At 32.8% G+C, this 18162-nt stretch overlaps 1 protein-coding gene across 10 annotated transcripts in view; it reads left to right on the top strand.

The window, feature by feature from the left end:
* wwp2 (WW domain containing E3 ubiquitin protein ligase 2) overlaps positions 1–18162 on the top strand; it is a 55887-nt gene that overhangs the window by 18476 nt on the left and 19249 nt on the right. For all 10 annotated transcript variants that reach the window (XM_087310910.1, XM_087310908.1, XM_087310914.1 and 7 more), the window contains 1 exon segment: positions 9172–9226. In XM_087310910.1, the coding sequence (XP_087167036.1) occupies positions 9172–9226 (55 nt within the window).

The following is an 18162-nucleotide window of genomic DNA, read 5'->3' on the forward strand; positions in this document are numbered from 1 at the left end:
TTACGATAAAATCATATTAATAATAATAATAATAATAATAATAATAACAAATCTATTTAACAATCAACATGTAATGATAAAATAATAATAATAATAAATAAAAGTAAATTAAACGATCAACATGTTACGATAAAATAATAATAATAATAATAAAAATATATTTAACGATCAACATGTTACGATAAAATCATATAATAATAATAATAATAATAATAATAATAATAAATCTATTTAACAATCAACATGTAATGATAAAATAATAATAAATAAAAGTAAATTAAACGATCAACATGTTACGATAAAATAATAATTATAATAAAAATATATTTAACGATCAACATGTTACAATAAAATCAATAATAATAATAATAATAATAATAATAATAATAAATATATTTAACAATCAACATGTAATGATAAAATAATAATAAATAAAAGTATATTAAGCGATCAATATTTTACGATAAAATAATTATAATAATAATAAAGTATATTTAACGATCAACATGTTACAATAAAATAGTAATAATAACAAATAAAATTATAGAATGATCAACATGTTACGATAAAATAATTATAACAACAATAATAATAATAATAATAAATAAAAGTATATTTAACGATCAACATGTTACAATAAAATAATATTAATAATAAATATATTTAACAATCAACATGTAATGATAAAATAATAATAATAAATAAAAGTAAATTAAACGATCAACATGTTACGATAAAATAATAATTATAATAATAATAATAAAAATATATTTAACGGTCAACATGTTACGATAAAATCATATTAATAATAATAATAATAATAATAATAATAACAAATCTATTTAACAATCAACATGTAATGATAAAATAATAATAATAATAATAAATAAAAGTAAATTAAACGATCAACATGTTACGATAAAATAATAATAATAATAATAAAAATATATTTAACGATCAACATGTTACGATAAAATCATATAATAATAATAATAATAATAATAATAATAATAATAATAAATCTATTTAACAATCAACATGTAATGATAAAATAATAATAAATAAAAGTAAATTAAACGATCAACATGTTACGATAAAATAATAATTATAATAAAAATATATTTAACGATCAACATGTTACAATAAAATCAATAATAATAATAATAATAATAATAATAATAATAAATATATTTAACAATCAACATGTAATGATAAAATAATAATAAATAAAAGTATATTAAGCGATCAATATTTTACGATAAAATAATTATAATAATAATAAAGTATATTTAACGATCAACATGGTACAATAAAATAATATTAATAGTAATAAATCTATTTAACAATCAACATGTAATGATAAAATAATAATAATAATTAAAAAAATAAAATAATAGATAAAATTTAACGATCAAGGTTACGATATAATAATAATAATAAACGGCATACTTGCTAATTAACATTTTTAAGATTCATTTATGACAATTTGTAATTGTGCGTCTGCGTATGTGTGTGCGGGCGTGTACACTATAAAAATTGCTGGGTGCTACACAATTTGTCCCAACACAAATCAATCAAGTTAACAATTGTTTTTACAAATTAAGTAGATTGAACATAAAGCAATTCAGTTGTTCAAAAAAAACTTAAGAATTGAGTCGTTTCAACTCATTTTAAATGAGTTGTTTGAAAAAGCAGACTTGTACTGTATTTGAGTATTTGCATGCGTCTATAATGTGTGTGCGTATCTCTCTCTCATTCTCCCTCTCTCCTTTGGTTATGGTAATAAAGGAGAAATCCTTTGGAAAAACTTCAACATTTCTTCTTTATTGTATGGAAGCCCCTTATTATTCTGTCTTTTGTGAGCTTTTCCCTTTTGTAAGCAAAGCTAAAATTGGAGCAAGATGTTTCAGGGCTTTGTTAACTTTAAAGTCACAACACTGTCATTTATATACACAGAACAGCACTTTCTCTGTTCAAAACACACCCCATAAGCCTTTGAAACAGCACTTTTAAGACCAGATGCTATGAAGTTACTAGCTGCTCTCTCTGGAACCATATTAACCAGATACCAAAAAGAAAACGCTCAGCCCAAATCCTATGAAAATGGGTTTGTATGTTGATGATTTTTGGCCCAGTTTGGAAGCAGATGATCGTTGTGTCCTCTGATCTGATGATCAATGAACTGAAGACTGGTTTGTGCTTCAGCTATCATCAGCTGTTTTCTCTCTAGTGAAGCGCTCTGATTTTCCACTTACAAAGTCGTCATGTAAATAGCACATGCGCTGTGGCGCGGCGCAAATGACCCCAATCTTTCATTCATTCATTTTCTTGTCGGCTTAGTCCCTTTTATTAATCTGGGGTCGCCACAGCGGAATGAACCGCCAACGTATCCAGCACATTTTTACACAGTGGATGCCCTTCCAGCCGCAACACATCTCTGGGAAACATTCTCTCACAAACACTCATACACTACGAACAATTTAGCCTACCCAATTCACCTGTACCGCATGTCTTTGGACTGTGAGGGAAACCGGAGCACCCGGAGGAAACCCTCGCAAATGCAGGGAGAACATGCAAACTCCACACAGAAACGACAACTGATAATCCCAATCTTATATATAAACGTATTCATTTCCTTTACAATATTTAATGACATAAGATGCCTTGTCAATAGTTTATGAAATAAAACAAAAAGGAAAACATTTTTGAACTGTTCGAGAACTAATAATAACTTGTAAGTGGTCTCTTATATCAGTGGTCCCCAACCGGAACAACTGGTACCGGGCCACATAAAAAAAATCATAAATTATTTCTGTAGAAAATATTCCCCCGCAACTTGGTTTCTTCCACTCACCCCCGCCATCTCACGTGAAATAAACTATGCCAAAATCTACCACGGAGCGGGAAAAACGATCGGTAGAATATTGCGTAGTGGTGGTTGTTGATAGTTTAAAGTTATAAAACAGGTATTATAGAGTCCAAATCAGCAGAGCATTTAAGGATTGTGCATATATATGTGTGCGCGCATCGCTGAGTAAGTACCCGAAATCATTGCAATATGTATCTTAGAGTTTCACATAATCATACTCATTAGGGCTGTAACATGCCAATGCATACATTAAATTCGGCTATACGGTTGTATTATTGTTAATATGTTCGTCAGTTGAAATGTTTGGCACAGATGTTATGTATATAAACCTTGATTGAGACATAAGCCCCTTTCACACAGTGATACCGGTAAACATCCCGAAAATTTCCGGAACTACTTTACCGGTATATTCAAAAAAGCGCTGTTCACACAGGCGAGGACGTTACGGAAATTTTCCGGAAAAGAGCATTCACACATCCATTCCAAAATACCGGTAAATTCTGACATCATTCACCACAAATGAGCTTTAAACGGCTGCGCTTGTGTTTGTAAACATTTGACTAAATTACAAACTCTGTGGATGATCAATATTGTGAACAACTTTCGCAGGATCACTTTCGCATGTCGAGATGTTCATAATATGTGCGTGTGCAGGTGCTCCAGGCTGTTTCACTGGCACACGCAAAGCTTGAAGGTAAACAAACAACGGCTTATCATAAGCATATCATCAATGAATTTACACAGTTGGCATTAAGAAGAACATATAAACGTGATCTGAGTAACTTCTAGCAGCTAAATGTGTCAGGAAAAATATTCAAAGGCTTTTATTCTCATAAACCGCGCGGACGTAAATGCGTCTGACTGTTGTGATTGGCTAAAGCAGGTGTCTCGCGTCAGCATGTTCTAGACGTGCACGCGCTTATTCCGTCAATCTTCCTTCTGCATTCACACAGCGCAGCATTCCGGCAAATTGCCGGTAATGTTACAATTTCTCTTTCCATAAAATAGCCAGAACGAATTTACCGGTATTTTCAAAAAGGACCTGTTCACACATACACACCTTTCCGGAAAATTGCCGGCAATTTTTTTTTTTTTTTATTCAATCGTTTATTCAGATGATTCGCTCAATATTCGATTCATTTAGAAACAAAGGATGTAACTGTATTTATAAATGCATCCTTGAATCGCTGAGTTAATTAATTCATCAGTGAATGAATCTGTTTTTGAATGAAACCGAAAAACCTGCAGTATTTTGTATGAGATTTTGCACAGTATTTTGTACATGTGCTGTGTAAATGCATTCTCTACTTCATACTAAGACACTATAAAGCCTCTTAAGTTCTTAATGCTCATTTTTCTGAAGTTTTGATGGCGGGTCGGATGGTAGTTTGTTCAGGAGCTCCTTTGGTTTCATTCACACACAAGTGTCAGAAGTGACGGCTGATTCCCACATTACACTGCGTTGCAGAAAAAGCACACACAGAGCGCACAAATGCAAAACATGCACACTGACATGACACGGCTCACGTCATACACACACTTACGCACACGCACGAACGCTGCACACTGGGCTTTTGTTTGCTAATTGCAGCTCATTAGAGTCCCCTGAGAGAGTCGAGTATCATTAAAAGTCGCTTCCGGCCCTCAGAGAAAATAAAACACTCTCACTGTTTGTTCTCTTGTGCTTACACACTGAAAACAGTGAAAACTAGCGTTGTTAAATCTGCTTATAGACTCTGAAAAAAGTCAACTAGTTTATAAAAAAAACTTTTTATAACACCCCCCCACACACACACACACACACACACACACACACAGTTGGTCAAAATAGCAAACAGATTCCATGTTTTTTGTGTTTATATACATTTTTAGACTACACAATCCCAATAATTCCACTTCAGAATACTTCATAAGTATTTATCAGAATAAATGAGCATTTCAATTACAACAATGGAACAAAAATTAGAAAAGCAAACCCAGATGATGAGAATTTGGTCTAACTTTTTTTTTTCCCGTGCGTGTGTGTATGTGTGTGTGTGTGTGTGTGTACAGTGTTGAGCATACATGAGTACACCCCATTTTGAATTTGATCGTTTATCAGTGAATATCGGTCATATATTTTGGTGCATTTAAACAAAACGTCTTTAATGTTTATATATTGATTAAAATTATATTTTAGCCACCAAACATCTTTAGAAAAAGACTGAAAATACATTTGAATTAATGTGAAACATTACAAACTACAAACTTTCTACAAAATGTATAACATATAATTTTGTTTCTCTTGCTATTTGCTTTCTTTAAACATTTTTATTCAATATTTTTTACTTCCTTATGATAATGATTCAAAAATTAGTAGATAAAATTTATAAGTTATTGTTAGATCAGCTCCAGATTTGGCTTCAGTACTGACTAATGTATATGCACAAATATAATATTGTAAAGCTTCTAATATAGAAGCTATTCATTTAAATAAGGCATTTGTGAGGGGTGCACTCATATATGCTGAGCACTGTATATGTACGTGTATGTATACACTCACCGTCCACTTTATTAGGTACACCTGTCCAACTGCTCGTAAGCGCGAATTACTAATCAGTCAATGACATGGCAGCAACTCAATGCATTTAGGCATGTAGACATAGTCAAGACGATCTGCCGCAGTTCAAACTGAGCTTCAGAATGGGGAAGGAAGGGGATATAAGTGACTGTGAACGTGACATGGTTGTTGCTGCCAGACAGGCTGGTCTGAGTATTTCAGAAACTGCTGATCTCCTGGGATTTTCACGCACAACCATCTCTAGGGTTTACAGAGAATGTGTTTACAGAGTGAGCGGCAGTTCTGTGGATGCATATGCCTTGTTAATGATCAGAGGAGAATGGCCAGACTGGTTCCAGCTAATAGAAAGGGAACAGTAACTCAGATAAGCACTCGTTACAACTGAGGTCTGAAGAAGAGCATCTCTGAATGCAATGTATATATGCATATCTAAGCACAAAATGAAACCATATACATGGATTATAATGCAACTAAACACATTTATAAATATGTATTGAAGTAAAATACATGAGTAAAATCTTTACAGCAGCCTTAAGAATGAATCCTAAAGAGCAAGAGTGTTCCTTTGTGAAGTTTTTCATCTGTTTGGAAGTTACACGGCCATTTTCCCTGTCTTTGATTCATCTTCTCTTTCTCTCCGAGCCTTCATTTCTCTTCCTCCTCTCCCCGTCTGTGTCTTTGAGGGCTGGTCTGGATGTAATGGCCGCGTTGGAGGGAGTGAAGATGATGTCATGCTTTTCTTTCATTTTTTTTCCTACCTTTTTTAGTCATAGAGCCCGTCGAGGGTGCGGCAAAGCCACGCTCGCACTCATTTCAACATCCCCCTCATTCTTGACCATCTTTAGCTCAGCGACTAATGCTAATGATTCATAAATGAAGATGTGGGCTATCAGACGTGCCCCTGATAAAGCGGCCTGACTGGAAAAAGGGCACCGCGATGGCAGAAATGGCCATTTTTAGATGCCACTTTAAACGTTTGCTTAGTCAGAACTCTTGGCTGAAAGTGGAGAAACGCCTGTTTGAGTTTAACACCAGTGTACAGACACAGTAAAGTCCCATTGGAAAGCAGCAGACCATTCACTTTCCTCAGGATAGAGGGCATTGAAAGCAGTTTGAGGGATTAGTTTTGTTATATAGGAACATAAGCACTTCCTTTTTAAAGAGGAAGTTGTTAGGTGTTAAAATTGCTGCTTATGCCAGCTTAACGTCCAGGCGAAATCCAAATTTAGTGTTTATTTTACTAGCTTGCATTATTAACCTTAAAGTGAGTAATTAATCTGTGCAAGTTAATACGCACACACAAAGGTGCATTTTGGTAATCCCCAATAAAACTGAACGTTGGTTTCCGCATTTGGAGTGGCGATCCGTCTGTTGACGTCAGCTTGAGAGTTTCCTAGCAACGGTCTAAATATGTATTTTTGACCACGCCCCTCTTGCTATTCCTTTGGGTTGTTGCTAGAAGGGATACAACTGCGGCCGAAAATTAACAAGAATTATTTATATTATTAATGAAATTACCCAATAAGTTGCATTTTATTAAGGCCTACCCACAGCCCAACCCTAAACCCGACTGACACAATGTAAAAACAGTCATTATACAGAGTACTATTCATATTACTAGATAAATAAGCCATTAGATAGCATTTTATTAACGTCTACCCCTACCTCAACCCTCATAGTAACACACAAATAGTCATTATACGGAGTGTTATTCATATTATTAAATTAGGCATTTCATTTTATTAAGGCCTACCCCCGGCCCAACCCTAAACCGGACCCTTAGATTAATGTAAAAACAGCCATTATACAGATTAGTGTTAACATTACTAATTAAATTAGCCATTACTTTGTTTTTTTTTTTTCAAGCCTTCCTCTACCTCAACCCCCATAGTAACATAAAATAGTCATTATACAAACGATTATTCTTATTATTCATTAAATTAGCCATTAAATAGCGTTTTATTAAGGCTTGACTCTAGTGTAACCCTAAACCTGACTCTGTAATGTAAAACAAGCAATAGGCAAGTTAGTTTAACTAGGCGTGTTGTTGTTTAACAGTGGTTTAGTCTACAGAACATCAGAAAAATATATAGTTTAAAGGGGGGTTAATAATTTTGACTTTTTTTTTTTTTTTTTTTTTTAATTATTAACGTTTATTTTAGCCGAAATTATGCAATTAAGACTTTCTCCAGAAGAAACAATATTATCAGACACGCTGTGAAAATTCCCTTGCTCATTTGGGAAATATTTAAAAAAAGAAAAAAAAAATTGCGTCGGTGCACATTGGCACTGGTGGGAGGCATGCAGAGTGCCTTAGTGACAATATACTGCCATATCGCACTGCTACGAGTGTGATATTGCGTTAATGATACAGTTCGACTGTAACCACGAAAAAGCCAAAACAAAGCAAACACTATCAGACTATAGTAAACATACAGCACTACAACATGCAAAAGAGAGTGACTTAGTGTCCCTTTCCTGTTTTATAATGATTTGATCAGTCGTTTGGAATTTACGCTGTTTTTCTCCGCTAACGACTTATTATGCGGCCTCTGTCACCGTCTTGTGGCTGAACGTCAACTGTCTTTGCTCAATGACAGGCTTATAGATGCCGACGCGCCGTCTCTCAGAAATTAAATAAATATTTAAAATAGGCACTGTCTTTATAAATAAACTGCATAGTTGCAATCTAAACAACTACATTCTTGACAAAAAGCAAACTCAAAAGTACATTATGTTGTCCAACAGCTGCAATTTTTGTCAGACTGTGTCCTCTGCTTATTGCTGTATGACGGCGGAGTAATACAGAAGGGTGAAGAGGCTGGATGAGTGCTGTTACTTGCAGATTAAAGAACTAGACAGAACTGTTGTGTGTATATATACATATATATATATATAACTTTCATAAAATGTTATTTGATGTCGACTTCAAAATAATACATAAGATTACATGTATATATGTATATAATATACAAACTAAGTGTAAAAAAATGCAACATAATTGCTAAAATAAACAAATTTAAGCGAAAAAGAGAAACACTGCGCTATACATGTGCCATTCTCAGCATATGAATTCACAAACATACCCACAGTGTGTGTGAATGCGTGTGTGTGTTTGTCCATTTAGTTTTTTTTTATATTTACATACGTAATTACACCCAAAAGTGCGTACACACACACACACACACACACACACACACACTGGGTGGATGATTTTGGTGTACAAATAAATGAAATTTCCACACACACACACACACTCACGCACGCACACACACGTGGATAAACACAGCCTTGCAGTGTGAATAAAGGTGCTTTTGTGCGTGCGTGTGTGTGTGTCGGGGAGGGGCAGGGAATCTGGAGGCCTCATGAATGTGCGCTTCAGTCCGCTCAGACATCGCGCCTCCCTGCGTACTTTCACAGCTCCGCTAGAAGAGGACGCAGGCCGGGGTGGAGTCGCCATTGGGCGGATGGAGACAGGGTGGGGTTTTCTCTCGGCCAGTGAGATCATTGGAACTCTGCGCGCATATGTGTGTCAGTGTGTGTGCCTCTTTCTGCCGGAGCGGGAGTGTAGTATTTGGCTCCAACACCTCCATCAGGCTCACTTCTAAAGATTGAAGCGCTTTCTAGAGTCACAGCTGGGTTTCTAGCAGGTAGAGGTTTTTTAGGGGGTCGGTGGTTTGGGTAAGCAGGTTTTCAGAAGTGTGTATTGACTCTGGATTGTGTGTGTTTGTGTGTGTTTCAGCCGTCTGGAGCTGTGGTGGAGAATGATCCGCTCGGAGCTCTTCCTCCTGGATGGGGTGAGTTGGCATCTATGCTGTATGAAGATGTATTGAAGTAGAGTTCTACCTAACTTAAACATTGCTTTTTTTGTGTTATAAAACTTTTTTTTTTTTTTTTTTTGAGGGGTAGTTCATTCAAAAAATGAAATTTACTCTTCATCACTTGTTTAAACACATTTGTAAAATCATTATAATTATGATGTTTCTGTTGTATTACAAACTCCTTTTTGTGTACATCGAGGTGTAATTTTAGGGACAGGTTTAGTGTTGATTTAAAGGGGCAGTTCACTCAAATGAAAATACAGCCATTTATTTACTCTTCACATTACAAAACTCTTTTTTTTTTTTTTTTTTTTGAGGGGATATTGAGGCGATTTATGGACCGATTTAGTGTTGATTTTAAGGGGTAGTTCACTTAAAAATAAAGATTCTGCAATTTTTTTTTTACTCTTCACTCATTATTAAGCATATTAATAAAATGATTGTTTCTGTTGTATTACGAAACACTTGGGATATTGAGGTGATTTTATGGACAGGTTTAGTGTTGATTTAAAGGGGTTGTTCACTCAAATGAAAATACAGCCATTTTTTTTTTACTCTTCACATTACTAAACTTACTCTCACTGGATATAAAGTATATTATTGAAATGATTGTTTCTGTTGTATTACGAAACACTTTTTGGATACCGAGGTGATTTTTAAGGACAGGTTTAATGTTGATTTAAAGGGGTAGTTTACTTTTAAAAAATGAATATTCTGCCATTTATTTACTCTTCACATTACAAAACACTTTTAGGGGGGATATAGAGGTGATTTTAGGGACGGATTTAGTCATATGTTGGTTTAAAGATTGAAAAATTTGCCAATTATTAACTTTTGACTTGATTAAAATATCATTGAATCATTATAATCATGTTTCTGTTCCATTACAAAACACTTATTTTGGATGTTGAGGTGATTTTTAGGCACAGGTTCAGTTGTACGTGTTGATTTTTAAGGGGTAGTTCACTCAAAAAATGAAATTTACTCATTCATCACTTGTTTAAACACATTTGTAAAAATCATTATAATATGATGTTTCTGTTGTATTACAAACTTCTTTTTATGTATATCGAGGTGTAATTTTAGGGACTGGTTTGGTGCTACGTGTGGATTTAAAGGGCTAGTTCACTCAAAAAGGACAATTCTGCCATTTATTTACTCTTCACTTGTTCAAAATCATATTAATTTGATCATTATATTCATTATGTGTCTGTTGTAGTACAAAACACTTTTTTTAGGGGGTGGGGGGGTATTGAGGGGATTTTAGGAACAGGTTCAGTGGTACTTGTAGATTTAGAGGGGTAGTTCACATAATAACCTAATTTTAGGGATAGGTTTACTGCTACATGTACATTTAAAGGGACAGTTCACCCAAAAATGAATTCTGCCATTTTATTTATTCACTCTTCACTTGTATTCATAACATCATTATAATCATTGTTTTTGTTGTATTACTGTTGTAAAACTCCTTTTTTTTTTTTTTTTTTTTTTTTTTTATATATATATAAAGGTATTGATGTGATTTTAGGGACCGGTTTAGTGTTACGTGTTGATTTAAAGGTGTAGTTCACAAAAAACAACAATTCTGCTATTTATTTACTCTTGTTTAAAATCATATTAATAAAATCATGTTTCTGTTGCATTGAACCCCCCCCCCCCCCTCTTTTTTGGATATTGAGGTGATTTTTAAGAACAGGTTTAGTTTTTTATGTTGATATAAAGGGGTTGTTCACCCAAAAATGAGAATTCTGTTATTTATTTACTCGCTTGTTCTTCTGTTGAACACAAAAGAAGGTAATGCTGGCACTCATTGACTTCCATGGTGTCATATAGCAACCAACGTTCTTCAAAGTAGAAAACACGAGGGAGAGTAAATGGTGAGGTAATTTTTATTTGAGGGGTGAGCTGACCCTTTAAAGATTAATAAACACCATTACAGATGTATATAGTGTACAGACATTAAATGAGAGTATAAATGGCAGTGCATTGTGTAAAATGATTATTTTAAAAGTCGATACAGTTGAAGTCAGATAATATTTTTTCTTCTGGAGTCTTATTTGTTTTATTTCGGCAAGAATAAAAGCTTTTTTTTTTTTTTTTTTTTTTTTTTTTTTTTTTACATTTTAGGGTCAAAATTATTAGCCCCTTTAAGCTATATTTTTTCCTGATAGTCTACAGAACAAACCATCGTTATACAATAACTTGCCTAATTACGCTAACCTAGGTACCCTAATTAATCTAGTTAATCCTTTAAAAGTCACTGTAAGCTGTATAGAAGTGTCTTGAAGAATATCTAGTCTAATATTATTTACTGTCATCATGGCAAAGATAAAATAAATCAGTTATTAGAGATGAGTTATGAAAACTATTATGATTAGAAATGTGTTGAAGAAATCTGCTCTCCATTAAACAGAAATTGGGGGGAAAAATAAGCGGGTGCTAATAATTCTGACTTTAACTGTACATAGTAATCTGAAAACAGCTGGTGTGCATAGATTGCATGAGTTTGGCAGTTAACAAGACACGGTAACGAACACATTCAATTAAAAATAAAATGCTGATATTTTTTCGTGTAAAGCATAACCCAGTTTTTGTTTCATTATTACTTTAATTCATCATGCAGTGCAGTTGATAATGTGGGAGCAGTTAAGATAACTTGAACGTTTCAAGTTTATTTGCAAACTTTATTAACCAAAAGCAACATGGATCTCAACAATGATGACCTTATAAAAATGCAGAATAAAAGTTTTATCTTAATTCTGAATGCACTCATTTTGAGAAATCTCCATGTTTTGAACAAACACAAACATTTAAGAACTAGAGCCCAAAGGATTATGGGTATTCTTTGCAGTGACCAATGTGAGCATGCTCAAATAGCCGGTCAGTTTCTCCGAGATTTGTATTTGCTTCTTAAATTTTGAGTTTTTTTTCAATTTTAGTTGAAGTTCCATGAATCTAATAGGTTTTTTATAACATTTTCCAATGTATTCATAGTTTTTATTCACTTATATTTTAGCTTAAATAGAATCAAAGCAGTTCAGATTGATGTATTTCCTTGTTAATGAGCTGAAAATAAAAACAAGTAGCATTTTAAACACGCATTTAGCTTAATTTAACACTTGTTTTATTTTAGGTAAGCTATTATAATGAATAGTTTTGATATTAATTAAATGGTAAAGAGATGCCGGTGATCATCTGTTGATATTCAATGTTTCCATTTAATCTTTAAAGCTTTCTACTGTATCAAACAATGAATGTTTGTCTGAAAATAAAATTAGAACATATATTGTGCTTTTTTTTTACTCTTGCATATTTTTTGTTGTGTACAGTTGAACATATTAAAAAAATTGACTGTAATAAACAGTGCTTATCTATGTACATGAGTACAGTATAATGATAAGGGTTACTGTACATCAGCCACAATTCATTTGAAGCCAAAACTCACCATTCATTATTCCAGTAGCTACATGGTTATTTACTCGATTTAAATAAATGTACACAGTGGTCGGCATATATAAGTACACCCCTCACAAATCTAACTTTTAAATTCATATTTTTAATAGGAAGCTCTACAATATTATATTTGTGCATACATCAGATTAGTCAGTACTGAAGCCAAATCTGCAGCTTATCTAACAAAATAACTTGCGATAACGCTCAACTAGTACAGCCAAATTTATATGTTATATAAAAAGAGGAAAAATCAATAGAAGCAAAAAAAATGTAAATTATTAAGTTGAAATTTTGTAGGCTGTAATTGATTTTTGCTGAATTTCACTTTGATTTAATTGTATTCTTTCAATTTCTAAATATGTTTGACTAAATCATAATTTTAATAAACACATCAGTTTAATAAATTGGTTTTGTTTAAATGCACCAAATTACATGGCCTATATTCACTGAAAAATTGATTAAAAAAAATAATCATATTGAAAATGGGGTGTACTCAATTATGCTGAGCACTGTGTGTGTAAAATATAGTTTAGCGTTAGCGAGAGACACAGAATTTCCATAGTTTAAGATGAAAAGAAGTTCTTTAGAATACAATAAATTATAGATTTTTTAAATTTTACTGGTGGAAAAATGTCATATCTTATTTGTTTTTATGTATAGTTTTAGTTTTAGATGTGTTTTCTATAATAATTTAATCCTAGTAAAGGTTACAGCACTTAAGCTTTAAATTGTTTATTAGCAGGGCCAGACGAAATCTGTGGACGTTTTTTGCTATTTCAGCTGAGAATTTTGGTAAAAATCTGCGGATTTCTGCGGAATGATTTTGGGAGTATCATAACTAAAATCTTAATATATGAAATATAAAGTAATACCTTAACTTTTTTTTATTTATTGTTTAAAATGCAAATCCAATTAGATTCGCTTTATTTGGTAAACAAATCAAGTCTCTCATATAATATCTCTACTAAAAGACAGAAAATATGAACGTAAAAACTGCATTGTGCATAAATCTAATGAACATTGTCATATTAGTCAATAATATTTAAGTAAAACTTTAATACAGTTTTACACACATTTACTCAAATAAATAAAAAGAATTAATGATGGGCTGAAAATCTGCGTAATTCTGCACGCGCAGATTCTGTGTGGGCCTAGTTATCAGGGAACTGATAAGCCAACTTACAAATCAATGTACGTGTCATTTTAAAGAGTAAAAGTTAGTATTATGATTAAAAAAACTGCACGTTTAATAGAGAATTCAAATCAAAATGTTCTCTACAGTTGAAGTCAAAGTTGTTCGCCCTGCTGTGAATTTCCTGTTGCAAATATTTCCCAAACAGAGCAAGGATATTTTCACAGTATGTATATGTATAATATTTTTTCTTCTGGAGAAAGTCTTTGTTTTATTTCGGCTAGAATAAAAGCAGTTTTGAATATTTTATTAAAGCCATTTTAAGCCATTAAGGTCAATATTATTAGCCCCCTTAAGCGATATTTGTTTTTCGATCATCTACAGCAGTGGTTCTCAAAGTATTTTCACCAAGTAGCACCTCAGAAAAAATTCTCTAAGTACCACCATAATCAACAGTTTTGCAATAAAGTAGCATAGTTGGCTAAAATAAGCAGCTGCAGCACTGCACAGTTCAACGAAATTATATTCCATACAAAATATATCAGTCAGTTCTTGTCATGTGACTCGCGGTGCGGCATTCTGAAAAGTTAAGATGTTTTCAACTGGGGATGCCTGGAATACACAAGCATGTAGTGCTGCAGTTCTTACTCATTTTTTTTTAGCCTCTGGATTCAATTTTGGCACTCAGATGAATGAGATTTTTCAAAATAAAAGATTTTTCAAAATTAATGATCGTTCAGACTCTGATTATAAATAAAACTGAAATTTTAATTTTTTTTTTGTGTGGCCCGGTACCAATTGATCTATAAAATGGTGTCGGTTTGTGGCCCGGGGGTAGGGGACCACTACTCTAGCACGTATCTGCTCTGCAAGCACCACGCACCTCTTTCTCTAGTTCTGCGTCGTTTGGATTGATTTTTAGCAGCTGATGACGCGATGCACTAAAGTAAACATTTTAAACGCATCGCTTTGATCGTAGGCTTTAGAAGACAGCCAATGCTGATCACATTTGTCTTATTGTACGCATCAAATGATTAAAATTGTATTCATTTTTCCTTTTTGAGAACCACTGGTCTACAGAACAAACCACTGTTATACAATGACTTGCCTACTTACCAGAACTTAACCTATTTTAATCTAGTTAAGCCTTTAAATGTCACATTAAGCTGAATACTAGTGTCTTGAGAAATATCTAGTTAAATATTATTTACTATCATCACGGCAAAGATACAATAAATTAGTTATTAGAAATGAGTTATTAAAACTATTAAATTTAAAAATGTGTTAAATCCTCTCTCCGTTAAACAGAAATTGGGATAATTTAATTCTAATAATTCTGTCCTCGACTGCACAAATATGTTGATCTCCGCTAAAAGTGGTACTTGGGTTCTGTCTCAAGAAATGTAGTAGAGTAACATTGTGAAATGGGGCAGGGAAATCTCTTCTGAGAGGGTTAAAGGGGGGAAAAAACCCTGTCAGAAACAGAACAGTTGTGCGAGCAGTAATGTGAAGGGCTACTGTGTGCTGAGCAAACCACTGTTAATGAAAACAAGATGTCAGACGTGCAGTGAATGAGGGGTGAGGGGAGAATTACGCACGTCGTGTTCAGCACACACTGCGCCTTGTCTTTTTTCTTTTCTCCATTTCGCTCCTTTAATCATCGAGACAATCAGTATTTTATTTGTAAAGCAGTTTTCTTTATTCGCTTAACAGTAAAAAGAACATTTAGAGTTAAAAAGATAACGTATATTCAGTAGGTTTCCTTTTAAAAAGTCACCTTTTGAGATCAGTGCTTAAGTTTGCTCTATAAATCTGACAAGACATTTTTAAGTTATCAACGGCTTCCACAATGTTGCGGAAAAAATAAACATGCTAGAGGTTCTGCGATTTGAAGTTGTGAAGCGTCGCAGACACGGCGTTGGTTTTCGTGCACAATGACACCCTACATGAAAATAAGGGATTGAGTCTTGTGTACTGACGGAAATATGTCATTGTTGATTTTTATAGCCATATTCCCAATACCCATTCTCTGCTCCGATTGGCTCGTTTAATCATGAAGACCGTCAGCTTTGTAATTGTAAAGCAATTTTTGCTATTCGCTTAACAGTAAAAAGAACATTTTTTATAATTTTAAAATAACTCATCTGTTCAGCATTTCTATATTATTTCTTCATAAAAAGTCACTATTGTTGAGAACAGTGCTTAAGTTTGCTCTATAAACTGGACTAGGAAGTTATCTCAACGACCCCCACATAATGTTACGGAACAATTAAACATGCTAGACTTTCTGTAATGACCTTGTAAAGCATCACAGACCTAGCGTTGGTTTTCGTGCACTACAACAATATGAAAAAATGATTGAATTTTATGTACTGACGCACATTTGTCATTGTTGAATTTTTTTTTTTTTTTTTTTTTTTTTTTTTTTACCCATATTGCCAATATCCATTTTGTTCTCCGTTTCGCTCGTTTAATTGTAATAGCAGACCATCCACGTAACTTTGGAATACTCATTTAAGCACACCACAATTTGGGACATTAAATACTATTTAAGATACTATGTGAATTGGTTTGTAGCTTTGGTTTTGATGCAAATTTTTTGCTTTAAACGACGTCATACTTCGAGAGTTGAAATAGGAATTATTAGCCCTCCTGTTAAATTTAAATTTTTTAATTTTTTCTTATTTTCTATTTAACGGAGAGAGGATTTTTTTTCAACACATTTCTAAACATAATAGTTTTAATAACTCATCTCTAATAACTGATTTTATCTTTGCCATGATTTTTCAATATTTTACAAGATGCTAGTATTCAGCTTAGTGACATTTAAAGGCTTAACTAGGTTAATTAGGCAATTCATTGTAAAATGATGGTTTGTTCTGAAGACGATCAAAAAAATATTGCTTAAAGAGGCTAATAATATTGACCTTAAAATAGTTTTAAAAATAAATAAAAACTGAGATGAGAAGAAAAAAAAATTTTTTATAGGAAATACTGTAAATTTCCTTGCTCTGTTGAACATCATTTGGGAAATATTTGAAAAAATATATAATAATTTTAATAATATTAATAATTTTTATAATAATAATTTTGACTTTAAAACAAACCCTAAACGCCCTGGTATATAGTTACTGTCTCTGTTCTGTTGACTCAGTTGAGCAGAAGGGAATTATGAAGTATGCTGGAGTCCTCAGTAGTGAAATGCCACACCGACGCGTCAGATTTCAGTCGGCTCTGTCAGATTTGACACTTTTAGGTCGGATGTCCACCAAAACATTTTTTGGCAGTGCAGTTTTCTAAAAGTGCATATCAGTCAAAAAGACTTCTGTGGGCTGTAAAAGTGAGAGGTTTTTGTTGCTATAAGACAAAATAACTATACATTCATGCAAATGATTATACAAAACCCGAACCCTAACTATAGAGATATACAATATATACAAAATGTGTGATTTCATAGAAAATTTGTCTTATTATTTATACCAGCCTAGCCATAGAAAATGAGAGTAATGTGAAATTTAAAATGCAGACCAATTGTTCGCCCATTCCAGTATTTGTTATTGTATTTATTCCTGTGTAATATTACATGATCCTTCAGAAATCACCCTTATATTCTCTCTTCAGTTCAATAATCAATTATTATTTCTCAGTTGAACTTTACTCCACTTTTTTTGCTGTATCTCTGCAAATTTTGTGATATTTAGTTTTTTTTGTTTGATTTTGAGAATATATAGTAATCAAACTTAAAACAATCAATAAAAAAATAAGAACCTTTTATCTTTTAAGGTTTACAATTCAAATTAAATTAAGTCCAGTTGTTTGATAAAGCAAGTTTTTCATATAATATATACACTAAAAAACTATTACTTTACGAACTTCAATGTAAATACATCATTTTCATATTATTCAATAATAATTCTGAAATTAATACAAAAACTGAATAAATAAATGTACACACAATTACATAAGTTAATAAATAGACTCAATGATGACCTAAAATATCTGTGGAAATCTGCATGCAGTTTTTAAAATCCAAATCGCTCAATTCAAATAATGATCAAGTTTGCACTATAAATATATTAATAACGACACAGCTGAACTATAATAACGCTGTAATTATTTTCAAAACATGTTTTTACAGATGATGAATAAAACAAATATCGAAAGCCAATCAGAATCCATATCGTCACGTATAGTGTAGTGCTCCAGCATTTAAACGCAAATGACAACAAAACGGCAGTGTGCTAATAATAATAATCGAATATTTTTGTGCATCGTTTTACGACTGTATAGTAATAGTTCTCGTTACTCAAGTAAACAAGCTTTAACT

Source organism: Danio rerio, chromosome 25 (assembly GCF_052040795.2).
Source record: "Danio rerio strain M-AB ecotype USA chromosome 25, GRCz13ab, whole genome shotgun sequence".
NCBI lineage: Eukaryota > Metazoa > Chordata > Actinopteri > Cypriniformes > Danionidae > Danio > Danio rerio.